The sequence below is a fragment of the Fistularia commersonii genome, chromosome 34 (genome assembly GCF_037954325.1).
Source record: "Fistularia commersonii isolate RoL2024-O1a breed Wild chromosome 34, RoL_Fcom_v1.0, whole genome shotgun sequence".
NCBI classification, from domain to species: Eukaryota; Metazoa; Chordata; class Actinopteri; order Syngnathiformes; family Fistulariidae; genus Fistularia; species Fistularia commersonii.
In genome coordinates, this window is record NC_141317.1 from 11,081,349 (window position 1) to 11,102,411 (window position 21,063).

The 21,063-nt window shown below is 53.2% G+C and overlaps 1 protein-coding gene across 1 annotated transcript; it reads left to right on the forward strand.

The window, feature by feature from the left end:
• The first annotated feature begins 399 nt into the window (after positions 1 to 399).
• On the forward strand, positions 400 to 19,255 carry kcnd1 (potassium voltage-gated channel, Shal-related subfamily, member 1). Its single transcript, XM_086141667.1, has 10 exons — positions 400 to 585; positions 5,035 to 5,105; positions 5,296 to 5,764; positions 6,270 to 6,515; positions 7,364 to 8,076; positions 17,117 to 17,279; positions 17,599 to 17,682; positions 17,890 to 17,985; positions 18,174 to 18,424; positions 19,014 to 19,255. Exons 3-10 carry the CDS (start codon positions 5,609 to 5,611, stop codon positions 19,219 to 19,221), a joined length of 1,917 nt encoding a protein of 638 aa, XP_085997793.1. The 5' UTR covers positions 400 to 585; positions 5,035 to 5,105; positions 5,296 to 5,608; the 3' UTR covers positions 19,222 to 19,255.
• The last annotated feature ends 1,808 nt before the right edge of the window (positions 19,256 to 21,063 follow it).

The following is a 21,063-nucleotide window of genomic DNA, read 5'->3' on the forward strand; positions in this document are numbered from 1 at the left end:
CGCCCATGGATCTGGATCTGGAAACTCCTCACTTCTTCTCCTGACCTTCTGAGTGACAAGAGACAGAGGAACCCGAGAACGGGGATGATGAGAAGCACACCCAGACTGAGTCTGGGAGACAAATGTGAAAATGATTTGATGCATCAAAAGTAAAAAAAAATCCTTTTCCATTAGTCGTGTGTGCGTACATGCGTGAGTGTGTGTGTGTGTGTGTGTGTGTGTGTGTGTATGTGTGTGTGTGTGTGTTCAGAAAGATGTGAGAAACGACATCCAGTAGAAAGCAAGTGAGAGAAATGGGAAACTGAGGGGAGGGTCGAGCAAGCGAATGAGCGATAGAGCCTGAGTGTGTGTGTGTGTATGTGTGTGTGTGTGTGTGTGTGTGTGTGTGCGCGCGCCAGAGAGGGGAGAGAGAGGAGGGATGACAGGCGAGGAGGTTGTTGCCGCGGCAGCAGAGGAGGACGGATCTGAGACAGAAACACTTCTCAACCTTCCTCTTTCTTTCATCGTCCCCTTTCCACCTGGAACCTTGTTCTTCCTCTGCGTCCTCCTCTTCCTCACTTCCGTCAGCGGCTTCTTCAGCAGCCGGTAAGTAGGATGTTCTACATTCAGCAGCTGAGAATAGAAACAGACGTGGAAGTCGATCCTGAGCGCAGCGGGACGACGGGACGGCGGCGGGTGGAGAGAGGGACCGGTCAGGCAGGAGGAGGGAGGAGAGGAAGGAGAGGAAGAGATGGAGAGAAGGAGGAGGAGGAGAATAAGAGAGGAGGGACGACTCACTGTTCGGATAAAGTGGGACTCAGTCAAGACTTTTGAGTTGTTGGAATAAAAAACCCCGGAGAAAGCGAGGAGATGGAGGCAACAAATGGGTGTGTGTGTGTGGTGGTACATCTGTGCGCATTCGTCTGTGTGTGTGTGTCCGTAGTTGACGTAATTCCTCCATATGAATTAGTGATGAACTTTGCTGTTCATGTGGAAATTCCTTCCAACGTCTTTGAAAAACAAAATCTCATTTAAAACCAACGAAGAAGAAAAACCTCACTTTGCAAACTGGAAGGAAGTTTTGTCTAAAAGAGGCAAAAAAACCTTCTTCACCTGCTTGATGGACTTCATTTATTCTCAGAAGAATGAATCACTCTGTGTAGATTCTGTAGGTGTGTGTTTGTGTGTGTGCGTGTGTGTTTGTGTGTGTGCGCACGTGCGTGTAAACGTGTGTACGTACGCGCCTGTATGTGCATGTGTGCGTGCGCGTGTTTCTGTGTGTGTGTGTGCATATGTGTGTGTGCATCACCTCCTATATGACCTTTGACCTATCACCACTGCTCACCGTTAGCCGTTAGCTCGCTTTGGGTTGTTGACTGAGACGATGAATCACTGCCAAACGCTTGATCGTCGGGTGACCAGGTGACCAGGCGACCTTCTCCCGGGTGTGTGCGGAGACCTTCTCCGACACTCACATGGACACTCTTCGACACGAGAACCAACACCTGAGATCTCACAGATGTGTGTGTGAATGTGTGTGCGTGGTTTGTAAAATGAGTAGAACCGGGTGAATCGGGTTGTGCAAATACGACTCAGTGGCGCCACCGCTGGCCAACGAGAGGAAGGGCGGTCAGTTCCACAGTCACCTGGGAGGAGGAACACTTGCGTTGTGACAAGTTAAAGATGGCGTTGGCATGGCAACCTGCTGTCAGACCAGGGCGGTCGAAGGGCTTAGCAGAACCTGGTCCGGCTGCGGTCCGTACAGGCTCGTGGAGGTCTGGTGGTCTGACTTTGGACTCCGAGACGAGATTGGGATTTGACCTTTGACCTTCAACAGAAAGCCGCAGCGATGCCATGCACATGACGGTAGTGTGTGTGTGTGTGTGTAGCTCCTCTGTATCATGTTATAAGTTTCGCCCAGCCATCAGTCCGCCGCGGCCAACATCGTGCTGCCGAGGCGACGGATGTCGGTGCGGCGCCGCTTTGTGTTTCTGCTCCTGCTGGTATCTGCTGAAGGAGCCATGAAGACGCAGCGAGTCACATGACCAGCCATGTCTTCAAGATGGTGATGGATCCTTTGCCCAGCTCGCCTTGACTTTCTGATGGCACAGAGGCTCTCTGAAGGTCACGGAGGTCCTCTGAAGGTTATGGAGGTCTTGGAGGTCACTCTCCTCCAGGAAACAGGAAGTTGCTGGCTCCATCAGCAGGAACCTTTTCAAAAGGAAGCGGCACACAGCATACGGGTCAGAGGTCAGAGGCTCTTCCTCGTGAGAAGGCCCCGTCATCTTCAAAGACTCCATCTCAGGTTGGACCTCAAGATTTTAGAACTGTTCTTCAGACTTTACCAGACCCGACTGGAAATGAGAGCGTCGTCCCATCAGTGCTGATGTTCAAGGACCTGCACCAGAAGAGAAGGTAGCACGTTGGCATCCGAGCTGCTTCGAGACCTTGACGGTCCACAAGGATCCTCCCGGACTCGCCGTCTCTCCTGAGTTTTGTCTCCTGACTCAGTGAAACGGGGGTATTTCTACTCTCCGGGTCATGATCTTCTGAGCGCTGGTCTTTGCTCCTCGTAGACAGAGTCCTCCGTCCGCTCCGTCAGATCTGAATCTCCTCAGTGTGTGACGGTATGAGGAGGGGACCTTGAAGGCGTTCTGCTCGTACGTTCAAGGCCTTCCTGGGCTTCCGTTGGTCTCCTCAGTCCGAGCCCTTGACCGGGCTCCAGCCAATGGGAGGGCACCGTGACTCCGAGATGAACGGGGTCTCCTGAGAACGACAGAAACAAGAGCCCATCAGCGTTCCTACAGAAACCTGGAGGTCTGACCTTCTGATGGAAGGAGATGGGACCTTCTGATGGAAGAGGGTCTTCAAATCAAAGCGTTTCTGCCACACATCCATGTTGAAGCTCCGACCCTGCAGCAGTGAGTGTGTCCATATATGTGTGTGTGTATGTGTTTGTGCTTGCGAGTGTGAGTGTGAGTGTGTGTGTGTGTGTGTGTGTGTGTGTGTGTGTGTGTGTGCGTCTGCTCATGTGTGTGTGTGTGTGTGTGTGTGTGTGTGCGTCTGCTCGTGTGTGTGTGTGTGTGTGTGTGTGTGTGCGTGTGTGTGTGTGCTTATGTGTGTGTGTGTATGTGCGTCTGCTCATGTGTGTGTGTGTGTGTGTGTGTGTGCTTATGTGTGTGTGTGTGTGTGCGTCTGCTCATGTGTGTGTGTGTGAGTGTGTGTGTGCTTATGTGTGTGTGTGTGTGTGTGTGTGTGCGTGTGCTTATGTGTGTGTGTGTGTGTGTCTGCGTGTGCTTATGTGTGTGTGTGTGTGTGTGTGTGTGTGTATGCGTGTGCTTATGTGTGTGTGTGTGTGTGTGTGTGTGTGTGTGCGTGTGCTTGTGTGTGTGTGTGTGTGTGTGTGTGTGTGTGTGTGTGTGTGTGTGTGGTAAGTGAGGCAGCTGAAACCAGTCATGCTGAAAGTTTCCTTCATAATTCATAAAGATGGTGGAAGTGGAGGCGGAGCAGCGAAGGGCGCGGCACGAAAGCCTTCTGCTGTCTGTGCACAAAGTAATCCAATGTAATCCAATATAATCTACCTCAATATAATCTATTTAAATGTAATCCAATGTATTCTGATGTAATGGAAACTAGGGGTACATAACGTAATCTTAGTGTCCAATCCAATCTCATCTAATCCAATGTAATGTAATGTAATCCGATCTAATCTAATCTAATCTAATCTAATCTAATCTAATCTAATCCGGTCCAGTCCAATGTAATGTCATGTAATGTAATCTAATCTAATTCAATGTAATGTAATGTAATGTAGTCTAATGTAGTCTAATCCAATGTAATATGATGAAACCCAATCTAATCTAATCTAATCTAATCTAATCTAATCTAATCTAATCTAATCTAATCCAATGTAAAGTAATGTAATCCAATCCAGTCCAATCCAATGTCATGTTACTTAATCCAAAAACATGTTATATAATCTATTCCAGGGCGGCTAGGCGGCTCAGTGGTTAGCAGTCCCGCCTTGTAGCAGGAGGTCCACGGTTGGATTCCCACAGGGTTCCTTCCAGGTTCTACCCGTGTCTGATGGGGTTCCTCAGGGTTCTCAGTGGAGAACACATTAGGAGGTTGGGTGGGGCGCCGCCTCTCATCCAATCACAGCAGGGCTAGAATCCAGCTTCCTGTCACCAGGGCGGCAGGAGGAGCGGTAGGTCATGGATGGATGGAGAATCTAATGCAATTTAATGTAATGTAATCCAATGTAATGTTATGTAATCTAATGTAATGTAATCCCATCTAATGTGATGCAATCTAATCCAATGAAATCCAATGTATGTAAAGTAGTGTACCATGTAGAATAATGTAATCTAATGAAATCTGGTGTAATGTAATGTCAAATGTAGTACAGGTTGTGGTCCAATGTAAAGTACTGCAATGTGGTCCGTCACCCTCATGGAGATCCAGGACCAACGGGGTCAAAGTTCAACCACAGATTATTAAGATTCATCTTCACTTTGATCTTAATTAGCGTCCCCTTTGATCTCTGCCGATGGCCGTGGCTGCCGAGAGCTGGCGTTAGACGTTGGAGGTCCTCGGACGTGGAGATGCGGGGGTTCTTCTGTCCCGAGGCTCCAGTCTCCGCCATCCCATAATAACCCGCGCCGCTCAACTATTTTTACAAAGTTTATTTTGGTCCCAGGACTTTGCTCACGTCTGAGGAGCAGCCGGCGCCAGGTCTTAGATCTTCTCCCGTCGGACATCTACGCCTCCGAGTTCTGGGATCGTCGCGTCGATGACATCATCAAAATACTGATGATGTCATCGCGAGGGCCGATTCCGGAGCCGTCTGCGGCCTCGCCGGCTCTTCTCCTCCTCTTTGTCCACCTCTCATTCTTCTCCTGGCTTCCTTCTCTCCTCCTCCTCCTCCTTCTCTCCTTCTCTGCTGCTGCTGCTGCTGCTGCTGCTTCTGCGCTCTCCTTTCCACCGTCCTTCTGGTTCTGGTCCTCCCCCTCCTCCGCTCGGGTTCCCCACGGGACGACCATACATGGTCACCAGTCCGAGCGGCCCAGAGGAGAAGAGGACGGAGGAAGAGGAGCCGGGCGGAGGTCCGCCGTCTGACCGAGAAGGTGGGACCGGATCTTCTGTTGATTCTGCAACTTCAGGGACCTTCATCACAATTTAATATGAGCAGGAGAGGCTGGAGAGGCTTCGACAGAGGGAGGGGGAGGGAAAAACAAATACTTTGATGCTTCCAGACCTTCTACTCTCTTAAAGTCCCTCAGCAATAAAACCGCCTTACTGTCCTTCTGCCTGCAGGACGCCGAGGTCTCCGTCCACCGAGGACCACCGGAGACCTTCCACAGCAGTCAGGACCAGCTCGAGAGAGGAGCGATCCGGCCCCCCGGGAGGAGCTCCAAACCCCCTGCCGACGTCCGCGGCCCCAGACTGACCTCCGCTAGAAGGAGCCTCTTTTATGGCGTGACCCCGCCCCCTGCGCCCCCCCCAACATGTCCGCCGGCCTCGAGCCCAACCGCCCCAGAGGCTCCAGGAACCCCATGCCGACCCACTGAACCCACGGCTCCGCTCTGAGGAAACACCTCCGCTCTCCAGAAGGACTCGCGCGTGCAAGATGGCGGCCGGAGTGGCCACGTGGCTGCCCTTCGCCCGGGCGGCGGCCGTGGGCTGGCTGCCGCTGGCCAAGAAGACCATGCCCAAGCCTCCGGTGGACAACTCGTCCAGATCGGACGAGATCCTGTACGTGAACGTCAGCGGGGTTCGGTTCCAGGTAGGCTCCTCCTCTGATCGGGCCGTCCGCGTCCATCTGGGCAGAAGTAACGCCGCGGCATCCGACCGAAATAGAACGCGAGCGCGGGTCTTTCTGCTGCCGCAGCAGAAGCTTCCCGGAGCGCCGGACCTTCAGGGCCGCAGCTCTCAGAGAACACCGAAACGGTCGCATCAATTATTGAACCTCCTCCTTCCAGAGGGACACCGGCCAGGTGCTGACAAGAACCCGCTTCCTGATTGGCTCTCCACCTCCGGCAGGCGGGTTCTTGATAAGTTCTCTTGATGTTCTCTTCCAAAGCGGGTCAGGTCCACGTCCCGCTGCGAGGAACACCGGTGGCGAGTCACAAAGTAGAGCTTCCGCCCGCGGATGGAACCCGACGTTCCCGTCGGGTCCGGGTCTCCATCCGCCGGAACACCATCCCGGTTTGGATGGCGGAACGGCTTCCGAGAGCTTCTCACCCGTGCCTCTGCATGTCACCGTCTTCTGACGGCTCTCTCTCCTCCAGACATGGAAGAACACTCTGGACCGCTATCCTGACACCCTGTTGGGATCTTCAGAGAAGGAGTTCTTCTACAACGAGGACACGCAGGAGTACTTCTTCGACCGGGACCCCGAGATGTTCCGGCACATCCTCAACTTCTACCGCACGGGGAAGCTGCACTACCCGCGGCACGAGTGCATCCAGGCCTTCGACGAGGAGCTGGCCTTCTATGGCATCGTGCCTGAGATCATTGGAGACTGCTGCATGGAGGTGGGTGGACGGTGGGGGCGAAGGTGGGACAGAAGGTGGAGGTAGAAGGGGAGGGTGGAAGGTTGGGGTTCAGGGTACTCAGTGATTCCGCTTGAAAATATTTCTCTGACTGGTTCTTCCTCGGACCCGGTGTGAACATCAGACGGGCCAGTCTTCTTCTGGGAGCCTTCTTCTCAGTGGAGGGGGTTGCCGAGGAGGTAAAGATAGAGGTGGTCCTGGAGGAGGTGGAGTTGGTGGAATCGGTGGAGGCGGCGGTGAATTCATCTGCCAGATCATCAAATCTAAGGGGTTCACTTTGGTCTTTGGTCAGTGTTGGTCTGAACTTTCAGTCCAAATGATGGAGGACTGATTGTCTCCTAGAACCTCAGAGCTTCTCTGAGATCTTCAAACCCCGTTTGCAGTGCAGGCTTCCTGCTCCTCCCACGGCCTCCCAGGAGAAGATGCTCACACGCAGGTTATTTTTGCTCCTCTAGTAATTTCACACGCCGTGATGTTCTGCGGCTTTCGTCTCCTCTAAGGTGGAGCTTCTCTGCTGGAGAAGTTTGCATCGGGGGGGTCCAGAGACCAGGAGGTCCGGACCTGTGGAGACCATCGAGCAACGGCCTCGTAATTGAATGTCCTTCTCCTCAGAGGGAATCCGACCTTTCGGGTTCCTGCTTTAGAGAGGAGGAGGAGACGCGGAAAACAAGGAGAACTTGGAGGAACCGGCATGGCTTAGAGCCAGTGAAAATTTGCTCAGCGGAGGTCACAGTGTGAGGGTCAAGAAGATCCTGTCCGTGGAGCGAGTGATTGGCGAGGTTTTAGATCCTTTGTCTCTGGTGGTCACCGTGCATTCTCTCTCCACGAAGGAATACCGTGACAGGAAGAAGGAGAACCAGGAGCGGCTGGCAGAAGACACGGAGGCCAACGAGGCCATGGACGCGCCCCTCCCTCCTCACAGCACGCCGCGGGAGCGCCTGTGGAGAGCCTTCGAGAACCCGCACACCTCCACCATGGCGCTGGTCTTCTACTACGTGACGGGCTTCTTCATCGCCGTGTCGGTCATCGCCAACGTGGTGGAGACGGTGCCCTGCAGGCCTCCCAAGGGCAGTGTCAAAGACTTGCCGTGCGGCGAGAAGTACCAGCTGGCCTTCTTCTGCATGGACACGGCCTGCGTCCTGATCTTCACCTTCGAGTACCTGATGCGCCTGTTCGCCGCACCCAGCCGCTGCAAGTTCATGCGCTCCGTGATGTCCGTCATCGACGTGGTGGCCATCATGCCCTACTACATCGGCCTGGTCATGCCCGAGAACGAGGACGTGAGCGGCGCCTTCGTCACACTCAGGGTCTTCAGAGTCTTCAGGATCTTCAAGTTCTCCAGACACTCGCAGGGGCTGCGCATCCTGGGCTACACGCTGAAGAGCTGCGCCTCAGAGCTGGGCTTCCTCCTCTTCTCCCTCACCATGGCCATCATCATCTTCGCCACCGTCATGTTCTACGCCGAGAAGGGAACCAAGGCTTCCACCTTCACCTCCATCCCCGCCTCCTTCTGGTACACCATCGTCACCATGACAACACTGGGGTGAGTCCACTATAGCATGGTGGCAGCGAGGCTGGTTCCTCTGGCAACAGCACCTTGAGTGTGTCTCGGTGGGCAAAAGTTGTGTGTGTGTGTGTGTGTGTGTGTGTGATCTTCACTGTGATGTTGGCTGGAAGCCCCCTCCGAAGGTGTGGTTGGAAGCAGCTCAGATCATGCGCGGTCCAGCAGCTGCTTGAAGTTCAAGAAGGTTCAAATCTTGGTATCTCCACCTCAGGTGTCACTGGGTCCCATGGAAACGCTCCGAGTGTCAGTCATTGGGTTGCCATGGCGAGTCAAACAACATTCACGCGTGAAACACGACGTCATGGTCACCTTCTATTCTGCGTGTGAAAGTCATACATGAAAACTTCTCGGTCCCTTCCTCCTCCATCGCACCTCCTCTTCCTCATCTGAGTCATCTGGTTCTTCCATCTGCTCTGGTTCCTCACTTTGATCTCCGTGCAAAATATCTCACGAGCAGTAGAATCCTCCATCTTCAGCAGCCTCAGCCGTTAGTCCTGTGACACATTGGCAGCGAGAGGACCTTCTGCCATCACGCCCGCCAAAAGCGTCTTCAGATGAACGTCGGGTGCTGAATCTCCTGAAAGTTCTGTAAAGTTGAAAACCTTGCAGAGAAGATCTCACGCCTGCTTTGATTCCAGCAGCCAGGATGTAACTGTCCTGGGCTCATTTGAGCTCACCTCGTTGGAGCTCCACAAGAGAACTTGTGGATGGTCTCTGTCGAGCGTCTTCGCGGTTTAATGCAGCAGCAGGTTGTAGGAGGTTGATGGGATGTTAGACCTTGGCTGTGCTGCACCTTCATCTCCTCGCCGGCGTGTGGACTTTGTGTTTCTGAAGAGCCGTCGCCGCTGCAGCTCCTCAGCTTTCACATAATTCATAAGGCGTGACGGCCATTTCCTGTGTGGATGAGAACATCAGCCGCTCCATCTGGACCAGGGGCAGGGACAGGGGGAACACAGGACTCCATTAGACATTATCCACCTGAAGATCCTGGTCCACCAACAGGAACCTAATCCACTGGCAGGGTCCTGGTCCACAGGGGACAATGTCCTGGACCAGCTACGGGTTCCTGGTTCACAGCGACTGTGTCCTAGACCTGGTACAGGTTCCTGGTCCACAGCGACAGGCTCCCTCAGGCCAACCTAGGACCTGCCAGCAAATGTCGGCTTCAAACCAATGCCCTCCTCTGCCGCACGAACGTGGTGGAGCTCCACTCTGGACTGGGGATGAATGGTCCTCTCGTGGATGGAGCCCCCGGGGAAACACAGTGATGTGGTTTCAGCCCTCTAGTATCGGCTGACGACGTCAGCATCTCCGCCGTGGCTGACGAAGCCGCTTGCTCCGGGGAACCTGTAGGGTGGAGAAAGGCGGCATCTTCTTGCCTAGGTGGTGGCTGCAGACACAACCTTCTCCATGGCACCATGAGTGGACCAGTGTCATCTCCATGCAGCTGGTTGTTTAGCCTCCACCCCACTGGGTTAAAGTTTAACTTAAAGTTGAACTTTATTGTCCAGGTGAGGGGCAATTGGTTTTATAGCCAGCGCGGGAACAGAGGGTAACAAAGAACAACAGGATGGACACAGGAACCAGACCAGAACCCCTCACCAGAGGGATGAGGTGCCTGCTGCGTGTTCTGGGGGGATCGACCATGATCTGTCCAGGAGGCCCATAGAGCCGGTCCTAAAGGAGTGTCGGTATCTACTTGTCCTCCATCCTGGAGCTGATGGCAGCAGCCTCCGCCCTCCTGGAGCCTCTGGCCTGCCACTGAGAGGCCCGGCGGATGGATCTCACAATGCTGCTGCACATTTCTACCCCGCGGTTCAGCTTGTCTGTCTTTGGCTGTGAAGGACTGAAAACCAGCAGATAAAAGGTTCAAACAGACTAAATGAAACAAGAATAAAACATTTTCATAAAAATGGGTTTCACATTGATCCGGTCAAAGTACATGTGCCGGTGAGCCTCGGCACAGATTGCCTCTTAGAGTTCCCAGGTATCTGGACTGCTAAAGTGGTATCCACTGCCTGGCCAGGAAGAAAACCTGGAGGGTTAGGTGGAGACTCCTACCTAAAATCAATGATCATTTCATTGGTTTTCAAAACCTTGATCTCCAAGGACGAGTCAATAAATCCTTGGATGGCGTCGTCTTTGTTAAGGAGGGACACAATCAAAGGGTCATCTGCAAACTCAATCATTGTCTTTTTTTTGTGTTGACTTCGGCACTCGCTTGCATATAGAAAGAATAAAAGAGGTGAGAAGGCGCACCCCGGGGGAGAGACAGTGGAGGATAAAACACCATTCGCCCTCACGCTCTATGGGCTATCAGTTAAAAAGTCCACTAGCCGGCTCACAAGAGCCTGCCCGAGGTTGTCTGTGCTGGTGGGACGATTAGCTAAAGTGGATGATTTTATACACTTAAAAGAGGTTGAAAAGCCAATAATGAGTAGAGGGGCAAAAGCGTGTTCCCCCTGAAAGTGGCCCCAAACCAAGCCAAGTAGGGTGTGCGTCACAGCATCAACACCCCTTCCTTCTCCACAGGCAAACTGTGGCGGGTCCAACCTGCTCAGGGTTCAGCCTTTCCAGTCTGCTCAGAAGTCTTCAAGAGAAGGGAGGTGAGTGCGACGGGCCCGAGGTCGTTCAGGGATTTTGGTGATTTTGTGTCGGCTACAGGAACAATAAAGGAGTCCTTCCCTGCAAAGTTGGATGTGAAGAGTTAACTTGTTGGCCTCCGCCTTGCTGCGTTATGCCTCCCATACGTCAAAAGGCTTCAGAAAGATTTTTGTGAAAACTATTGTTGAGGACGGTCTTGAGGCGAGGTAATGGTGGCAACCTTGGGAACCGCGGCGGGTCCTCCTCTTCCTTTCAGTCCAAGGCCGGGGTCCGGATCTCCCGGCTGATGGTGGATGAGGCTTGTATCGGCGGTTAGGTCGTTGCGGGGGAGCGCAGAGAAGCAGAGACAGAGGCTCCATTTACTGGTTAAAGTGAGACCCCTTCATACAAGGACTGAACAAGACGTGTAGAGCTGCACTTGCGTCAGGAATGGAACAGACGAAGATGGAATGTGGAACGGTACCTATCTCCAAGACCGGAGTAAGACGATACCTACTTCCAAGTCCCTTGCAGGACCTTGAGATGATTAATCGGAGCGAGAGCACCAATGGAGTGTGTCTCAGACAGAGGTGGAAAAGAACGGGGAATCTCAAAAAATAGAATGGTAACAGAAAACGATCTAACAACAGTCTCTTGCCTGCTCACATCTAAAGACTCATTTTTAGAGGCGAAGTCTCAGCCTGGCCTGAGACCAGGTTTCACAAAGCTTGCGGATCTTCCACGGAAAGACTTCGAACAGATTCCGTAAGACTCGTGGAAAAGTACAACTACCTTCTTTCAGCTATGTTTTGACCGGGTCTTTGGGGGCCTCTGCTGTTTCACTCCATCCCCTCTCCTCCATTTGGCGGTGTTACCTTGGAGACCCGACGTGGTCCTAGCTGAGCTGTTCTGCCCACAGCCCTACCATCCGCTCCTCTTCCCGGATGGTCCGTCCTGATTGGAACGTCCTTCACCTCCCCATTCATCCAGACCGTCTCTGGGCATGGTTGGTCCAGCAGGGTACCTGTCTGCGCTTGGTTGTGTCAGCCTAAAGACTTAAAGACTTGGGAAAATATCTAGATATTGTCTTGGGACCAGGACCATGAGAAGACTGATCTACGACCATAAGATCACCACCCTCGAGACCTCCAGGTTTAAGGATGCCACTGGGAAATCCTTGGGTCTGAGCCTGGCATTAGCCTCCACCCAGGGGTGTTAGCCTCCTCCAAGGGGTGTTAGCTTCCACCCAGGGTTGTTAGCCTCCACCAAGGGTTGTTAGCCTCCTCCAAGGGGTGTTAGCCTCCACCCAGGGTTGTTAGCCTCCACCAAGGGGTGTTAGCCTCCACCAAGGGGTGTTAGCTTCCACCCAGGGTTGTTAGCCTCCACCAAGGGGTGTTAGCTTCCACCAAGGGGTGTTAGCCTCCACCAAGTGGTGTTAACTTCCACCCAGGGTTGTTTGCTTCCCCCCTTGAAGCATTAGCCTCCACCCAGGGGTGGAGCCTCGACCAATTGTTGTTAGCCTCCGCCCAGGGTTGTTAGCTTTCACCTAGCAGCGTTTGCCTCCACCCAGGCATGTGAGCCTCCACCCATTGTTGTTAGTCTCCAACCAGGGTGTTAGCTTCCACCCAGTGTTGTTAGTGTCCACCTAAAGCCCCCCCCCGGTCCCACAGCAGAGACTGAAGGACAGAGTTGGAGCTGAGAACATCCGAGAACATCTGAGAGAACCCAAAGACCTCCTGCTCCGCCCCCCGACCCTAATTGCCGCAGCTGCTGCCGGTCGAGCGAGGCTCCACTAAACAGATTAAAAAAGAGCGAGAGGCCGAGTGAAAGACGAGAACTTTTCCTCTCATCAATTATTTCCTCTCAGTGTCTGAGTGCATCTTCCTCCCATCATCCACTCCTCCTCCTCGTTCTCCTCCTCCTCTCCTTCTTCTCCTCCTCCGCTCCACTGTCCTCCTCTCTTTTGTCTATTAGCATCCCTTTTTCCTCTCCTTTCTTTCCCTTTTCTTTCCCTTTTTCTTTCTCATTGTCTTTCTTCCCATCATCTCCTCTTCCTCCTTGTCTTGTCCTCTTGCCTCATCCTGGTTGTCCTCCCCTCCATGTGAGATCTTTGAAACATTTAACACACATCATGTGATATTTAAATACTGCAGTGACACACACACACACACACACACACACACTCACTCACTCACTCAGTCACCACACATACATAGACATTCGCGTATATGCTCGTGCAAAACAATCAAATCAACCAGGAGACGGATTTAAAGTGAACTTTATATCAGCGAATGGGGGGCAGGAGGGAGGGATGGAGATGCAGGGATGGAGATGCAGGGATGGAGATGCAGGGATGGAGATGGAGGGATGGAGATGGAGGGATGGAGATGGAGGGATGGAGATGCAGAGATGGAGATGCAGAGATGGAGATGGAGGGATGGAGATGGAGGGGGTTGCGTGGGGGTGCAGGAGAGCGTGGGAGGTAGAAATAATGGGAAACGAGTTAAATGAAAAAAAGATGTTATTATCAGAGAGGAACATTCCCCAAGGCTGTGTGTGTGTGTGCGTGTGTGTGTGTGTGCGTGTGTGTGTGTGTGTGTGTGTGTGTGTGTGTGTGTGTGAGCGAGAGAGAGGGGGAGAGACTATGTTTGTGTGTACATATGTGTGTTTGTGATCGTGTGTGTGTGTATGTGCGACTGGATCTGTGTTTGTGTGTTTTTCTGCATTTGTGACTCTGTGTGTGTGTGTGTGTGTGTGTGTGTGTGTGTGTGTGTGTGTGTGTGTGTGTGTCTTAAAGTTTAGTCCACACTGATTTTCCCCCCAAAGCTGGACGAAGATGAATGTTTTCCTACCCTCAATGTTCTCGTTCATCGAGCTTCCAGGAGACCCTTGTGTCTGAGATGGAAGCTTCTGCGATGAGGATGGAATCCATGGAACCAACGGCAGGCGGAACATGCTCTGGATGGATCTTCACGGAGATACAGATGGAACATCGTGTGACCAGAACATGTTTGAAGTACAACTTGTTGAAGATGAAACGTGCTTGAGGTGGAACATGTTGACGGACCACAAAACAATTCTTGACTCTAAAGATGTGACAGCGTGAAGGTTCCCAGTCCTCCAAGTTCCATCTCCATCTGGTTCCGGACTCAGAACCTGTCTGAACGGGTCTGGTCTGGTTCTTCACGCCACCGAGATGAGCAGAGGATCCGAGTGCAACTGCTGCGCCAAGAGTTGACGAGGAATGTGGGAGGAGCTGCGAGTGGTTGCCATGAAGAGCTAACCTGCGAGGCTAACATTATGGTTAGAGTATGGTTAAGGATAGGTTAGGGTAGAGTATGGTTAGGGGTAGGTTAGGGTAGAGTATGGTTAGGGGTAGGTTAGGGTAGAGTATGGTTAGGGGTAGGTTAAGGTAGCGTATAGTTAGGGTTAGGTTAGGGTAGCGTATGATTAGGGTTAGATTAGGGGTAGGTTAGGGTAGAGTATGGTTAGGGGTAGGTTAGGGTAGAGTATGGTTAGGGTAGAGTATGGTTTGGGTTAGGTTAAGGTAGAGTATGGTTAGGGATAGGTTAGGGCACGGTCAGAGTTTGGTTAGATTAGGGTCAGAGTATGGTTAGGATAGAGTGCGGTCAGAGTACGGTTAGGGTTGAGGTAGAGTACGGTTTGATTCAAGGGAGTAAAGTTAGATAATTCAGATGGAAGTTGTTTCCTTGCAAATAATGTGTGTTTGTGTGTGTGTGTGTGTGTGTGTGTGTGTTTGTGTGTGTGCGTATGTGTATGTGTGTGTGTGTGTTTGTGTGTGTCTAAACATTGATGTGTCCAGAAATAGACCACAGGAGGAGGAGGAGACAAAGACGACAGGGTTTCTTTAAATAGACAGGAGGAGGAAGGAGGATTATTGATCTGCTGACTTCACAAAGTCCACGTTTCTCGAAACCTGATCTCAGAGAACCCGAGTCCAGACTCAGACACGGATCTGCTGCTGCTTCACTTTAGTTTTCACGGCCGAGAACCTATGGAAGTCAAGGATGGCACAGAAGCTGACGTTCTCCGGCGGTCCCTGTGACCTGCCGAGACATCAGGACGCGTGATGTAGATGATGTCGGAACTGAAAGAAGATGAAGAAACAACTCGATATCAGAGGATTCTTCTTCATCCTCATCATCCTCACTGAGGTTTCTCCACCAGATACCAGTGGTTTCTCCAGAACCCAGATGAGATCCAGGCTTCCATCTCATTTGTACTGCTGTCATGGAACCAGCAGATGATTGGCTACTGACCAAACCACACCCCCAGACGACACACACACACACACACACACACACACACACACACACACACACACACACACATACAAGAAACCGAAACCAGTTGACCATCATTTGTTCTGATTGATCAGCATTGATTGGCGGGGGGGGGGGGGGGGGGGAGGGGGAGGGATGAGGCTCAGGTTGTGATTGGTTTATGGGGTCAGATAGTGATTGGCTGATTGCCCTCCAATCCGGTCTGACCTGAAAAAAACAGAGGTTGCGTCATCATGTCCTACAAGCATTCATTCATTCATTCATTCATTCATTCATTCTCCTGGTGATGATCCGATGCAGAAGCTGGCTCAGGGGACTCCTTCCTCCCTCCAGCCCTGCATCCTTCTTCTCCCTCCACCCTCCGCCATTCCACCATTTCTTCTTCCTCCATCCTCGACCGTCCTCCATCCACCTCCGCCTCCGCCTCCGCCTCCGCCTCCGTCTCCGTCTCCACCTCCATCTCCATCTGCATCTCCATCTCCATCTCCATCTCCACCTCCACCTCCATCTCCGTCTCCATCTCCATCTCCATCTCTGTCTCCGTCTCCGTCTCCATCTCCATCTCCATCCCTCCCTCCTGCTTCCCCCTCTCTGTCCTTCGCTCCTGGAGGGCAGAGATTACAAGTTAAGACGGGGAAGGACGATCAAACACACACACACACACACACACACACACACGCACACGCACACACACACACGCACAAATGCGTGCACGCACCCACACATGCACTATGATGACATCATCCTTTCTTTGCGTCGGACAAGACAAGAAAACGATCGTTCTTTTTGTTCCCGGCAAGAAAGGCAAAACAAGAGGGTTCAGGTGGACTCGGCAGGACGCGAGGAGTTCAGGGGCGGTCGGGATCCTCGGGGTCGCAGGAGCGGGAGGTGAGAGTCTGCAGGAGGTCCGACACACACCCTCGGAAGATCTTCTTCCGGAGGAAAACTAAACCCATGCTAGGAATAGAAAGACTCCCGGGAGATAAAGAGAAGAAGCCTCGGAGTCACGAGCGTCAATGAAGCCGGGTTCACCACCTTCTCCTGCCGTTGCCATGGCGATCATGGAGGCTGAATGAGATCTGTGTATTGGGATGTGAACAAATAAAGAAGCGCCCGACTTCTTTTTATTTCTTCTCCTCTCCTCCTCTTCGAGCTGCCTCCGTCAATACCGACAGAATAAACCTGATCAGTAGTCCTGCATACGGGTAGGTTAAAGATTAGTAGGGTCAGTAGGGTTAATAGGGTATGGGTAAGAAAAGCTAGGAGAATCAGGGTTAGTACGGTTCTTTGGGTTCGCAGGGTTAGTAGAGTGAGTTGGGTTAGAAGGGTTAGTTGGGTCAAGGTTGGTACGATTAGTTAAGTTAGTAGGGTAAGTAGGGTATGGGTTTGTCACGTTAGGGTTAAGAGCAGACACTGCCTGCACCTCACTTTGGACTTTGACCAAAACTGACTTGAAACCCATCAGGCAGGATGGAGTGAACCGTGAATGAAGGAGTGACTGGAGTGACTGAAGGGGTGAATGAAGTAACTGAAAGAGTGACTGAAAGAGTGAATGAAATGACTGATGGAGTGAATAAAGGAGTGACTGATGGAGTGAATGAAGTGACTGAAAAAGTGACTGAAAGAGTGAATGAAGTGACTGATGGAGTGAATAAAGGAGTGACTGATGGAGTGAATGAAGGAGTGAATGAAGTGACTGATGGAGTGAATGAAGGAGTGAATGAAGTAACTGAAAGAGTGACTGAAAGAGTGAATGAAGGAGTGACCTAAGGACTAAAGGAGTGAATGAAGTATCTTAAGGAATGAATGAAGTGACTGAAGGAGTGAATAAAGGAGTGACTGAAGGAGTGAATGAAGAAGTGAATGAGTCACTGTTTCCATTCTGCCTTCTTCCAGCACTCTGATACTTTAGAATGGCATTACAATAATAACGGCAATAATAATACACAGTATTATTATTATTATTATTGCCAATAATCGTACCGTTCAGGGACGTAAGAGTACATCTGCTCGAGTGTGTGTACAGGAAGTTGTCTGCGACTGTGTACTTCCTGCATGTGAAGGTCCTGAACCGGCCCGTGTTTTCCAACCTTGGCGGATGGACTCACCGCTTCCCCGGTTCTCGCCCACAGGTACGGAGACATGGTCCCCAACACCATCGCCGGGAAGATCTTCGGCTCCATCTGCTCGCTGAGCGGCGTGCTGGTCATCGCCCTGCCGGTGCCCGTCATCGTGTCCAACTTCAGCCGCATCTACCACCAGAACCAGCGAGCCGACAAGATGAGGGCGCAGCAGGTGGGACCCCGGAGACCTTTGACAACAACGTCCCCAAATCCCTGCAGCTAGAAGATTGGGGTTCTGGGAGAGAACGAAACAGAAGGATCAAACAAGCAGTGCTGGATAACTTCTATCCTCAGATACTGATGCACTTGTATCAAGGGATGACTGTTACATGTAGCACTTCATTCCTACATTTCAAACTGAAGTCCAGCATCGGAGAAGAAGATCCAAGCTTCTCTTTCCTCTGCTAAAACTGTGTGTGTGTGTGTGTGTGTGTGTGTGTGTGTGTGTGTGTGTGTGTGTGTGTGTGTGTGTGTGTGCTTCTGTCCTGTAGAAAGTACGCCTGGCTCGGATCCGTATGGCGAAAAAAGGAACCACCAATGCCTTCCTGCAGTACAAAGAAGACCGAGCGCTAGGGGTGACACACACACACACACACACACACACACACACACACTCACACACAGGTCCCTGTGCTCACCCTGAAGACGCAGGAGGAAAGATGCCTCCTGCGGGGGAGGGTTCAAAGCAGCAGAGTCACATCAACACCATCAAGGTTCTCCTGATTTTGTCCCAGGTCTTCGATTAAAGAGACTGTGTGTGTGTGTGTGTGTGCGTGCGTTAGGACCGGGACAGTGACAGTACAGCTCTGTGTGTGAAGAACAGATCGGCGTTTGAACATCAGCACCACCACCTCCTCCACTGCCTGGAGAAAACCACGGTGAGACCCCCTTCGGTCATGTGACATGCCGTCCTTTCATTGGCCGCAGACGCGGCGATGTCATGACGATGTATTACGGCTTCGCACAGGAGACACCGATGTCACTTCCTGCGGCAACCCGAACCAGGAAGCTTTCATTTACTTATCCAGGCTGCCGTTGTGACGCGTTGTCCTCCGTTTCCCCGCAGAACCACGAGTTCACGGACGAGCTGAACTACAGCGAGCTGTGTATGACGGAGTCGGTGGGCTTCAGGACCAGCCGCAGCACCTCCCTGTCCAGCCAGCAGGGGGCGCCCAACAACTCCAGCGGCTGCTGCCCGCGCCGCACCAGGAGGAGGGCGGCCATGCGCCTCGCCAACTCCACCGTGTCCGTCAGCCGTGGCAGCGTCCAGGAACTGGACACGCTGCACCTGAAAACCACGCCCATCCCGCCGCAAAGGTAAACACCATCATCGACACACACCCGGAGGCCCCGCCCCCGAAACACATTCACACACACCTGGAGGCCACGCCTCCAACCGCCGCACAGTCACCGTCACCGAGACACAACACTCGCTCAAGGGCGCCTCCTGATATGTCCAGGTTGTAACAGGTCATCTCGTATGTGCAGTTAGGCTCCGGTTCGACCCCAGTTAGGCTCCGCCCCGTTCCGGTTCGACCCCAGCTAGGCCCCGCCCCGTTCCGGTTCGACCCCAGTTAGGCTCTGCCGCGTTCCGGTTCGACCCCAGTTAGGCTCCGCCCCGTTCTGGTTCGACCCCAGCTAGGCCCCGCCCCGTTCCGGTTCGACCCCAGTTAGGCTCCGCCCCGGTTAGGCTCTGCCTCGACTGGGCTCCGCCACCTCAGACGGTTCTTCCAGTCTCTGAGGTGGATGACCTCATGAGGAGAAGGTGGCCATTTTCCAAAGGTGATGTCCCGCCATGAGAGAGCAGGCCGGGCCGCGTCGGACAGGAAGCTCCGCCCCCTCAGACAGGATATGAGAAGCCGCCTGTAAGCAATACAACCTCCAAAGCCCTCCTTGTTTCCCCCAGCCGCTCCAGCCTGAACGCTCAGACGGAGGACCTGAAGCTCAACTGCGGTGAGCAGGACTTCACGGCCGCCATCATCAGCATCCCCACGCCGCCTGCCAACACGCCCGACGAGAGCCTCCCCTCGTCGCCGGCCCCCGTCCCTGGCATCCTGCGCAACACCCGGGCCACGGCCTACACCCAGGACTCTGTCAAGATCTCCTCCTTATAACCTCCGACCCCCCGGCCCCCCACCCCCCCGCCCCCTAAGTCCCGAACCCGAACTGGCGCCTCAAGCAACCCGTTCTTCCACGACCAGGAACGCCACAAATTGGCCCCCCCTCCCGGGACAGTTATGGTCCGGGACCGTCCGACTCCCGCGCAACAGTTGACCTCCGGCCTTGACGCTCGGGCGAGAAGACGCCCCAATCCACGAGCGCCGGCTGGTGCGGGTCCGCCCACCAATCAGAGCGGGACGCGGCGCTCCTCCGTGGCCAACCTGTTCTCTGGCAGAACGCCGACAGTGTCACGTAGAGGTGAGACGCACGCTTCAGGGGGGTTGGACGGATCCTGGACCGGGACCGGGACCGGGACCGGGAGCGTCACGGTCCGTAGCCGAAGACACTTTGAATCTTCTGAATATGCAAAATCCCGACGAGCAGGAATCCGTCGTCCTCCGAGGACGAGTCATCGCCATCGTCAGAACGTCTCTTCACAACGTCCGCCGTTCGTCTCCGCGGCAGAAGGAGGATCGGCCGGCGGCTCCTCGGCCCGGAGGTCCGTCGGACCCGCGGCGTGCGCCCGGCGCCCGACGGACCTCCGGACGCCGAAGCCCCCGGCGGCACGTCCGACCATCTCCTACACATTAGAAACCTGACGTCCCGATGGGACCTTCGGCTCCGACTCGCTGGAAGGGATCTCTGCTCAACAGAGAAGTTTCATAATTATTATTATTATGACTTTAACTATTGACATTTTCATATTGTTTGATTTTCATCAGTATGACTACGAGCACGATTATGATTAGCCATAGTATTATTATTTCAATGGTCGTCGCCATCAGTATTATCCCCTAGTGTAACGTGTTTGAGGTGGACTTCAGAAAGCAGACCGGGGCGTCTGAATCGTCCGCCTCTAGGGCCGGCCGTCCCTCAGCGGAGCCGCAGGAGACGGAAGGAGGAAGGACGAGCATCAGGGAGGACCCGCCCTCCGGGATCGGTTTCGGGTCCGATCCCCGGCTCCCATCAGATTTCCTGTGCGGATGAGAGGGTTGTCCTCCGGATGGATGGAGAGCCCGTGGACCTGGACATCCGACATCCGTCTCCGCTCGCGGCCTGATAGGGAGCCTTCGTCCGGAGGGAAGCCGCCGGTCGCCGGCGTGCGATTGGCCGCGGCGGGCTGTGATGTCACAGGTCAGGATCCGTCCGGAGACGGACTCTTACCTATTTTGTATCATAAACTTTCACCTGCATCTTCCGACCCGGTCCCAGAGAAGAGCCAGCGAGACGTCCCGCATGAGTCCTCCTCCCGTAGAGTTAGACCGCCGGCGTCCTTTTGCATGACGACTCTTCGGTTTGTTTCCGGCACCCAGTGTTCGCACCACCGAGAGAGTAGAAACCCATTTCAACTGACTGTGAAGCCCAGGAGACTCCAGGCCCCCGCAGGCAGATGGTCATGTGATCAGATGACTGACGAGGGGCGGGAACAGGAAGTAGACCCGGTCATGTGATCGGATGATCGACTCTGACGAAGATGTTAGCGACGGATTTGGTATGAGATTAATTTAAGTTTCATGGTAAATCATTCTGGCATGTTCCTCCGCGTGTGTGTGTGTGTGTGTGTGTGTGTGCGCGCGCGCGTGTGTTTGTGTGCGTGTCGATGAGCCGTCACTTATCTGCATGATACCGTTGTAGGTATTTTATCTGTTTTCTGCGGCAGCTGAAGGTTGAACAGAGTGAGAGTTCACTGGAAGGATCTTCGTCCCCTTTTGTCCTCGTTGCTGCGGTAACCGTCACCAGGCACTCCAAAGATGTTCTGAGAACATCTCCGTGGCTAAAAAGATCACGATCCCAGA

Bases quoted from the DNA above. Each gene is read 5' to 3' on its own strand.
- kcnd1 (XM_086141667.1), top strand. From the start codon at position 5,609: ATGGCGGCCGGAGTGGCCACGTGGCTGCCCTTCGCCCGGGCGGCGGCC. The intron at 8,077-17,116 runs GTGAGTCCACTA...TCTCGCCCACAG, and splicing joins GTCACCATGACAACACTGGG to GTACGGAGACATGGTCCCCA. The intron at 18,425-19,013 runs GTAAACACCATC...TGTTTCCCCCAG, and splicing joins ACGCCCATCCCGCCGCAAAG to CCGCTCCAGCCTGAACGCTC.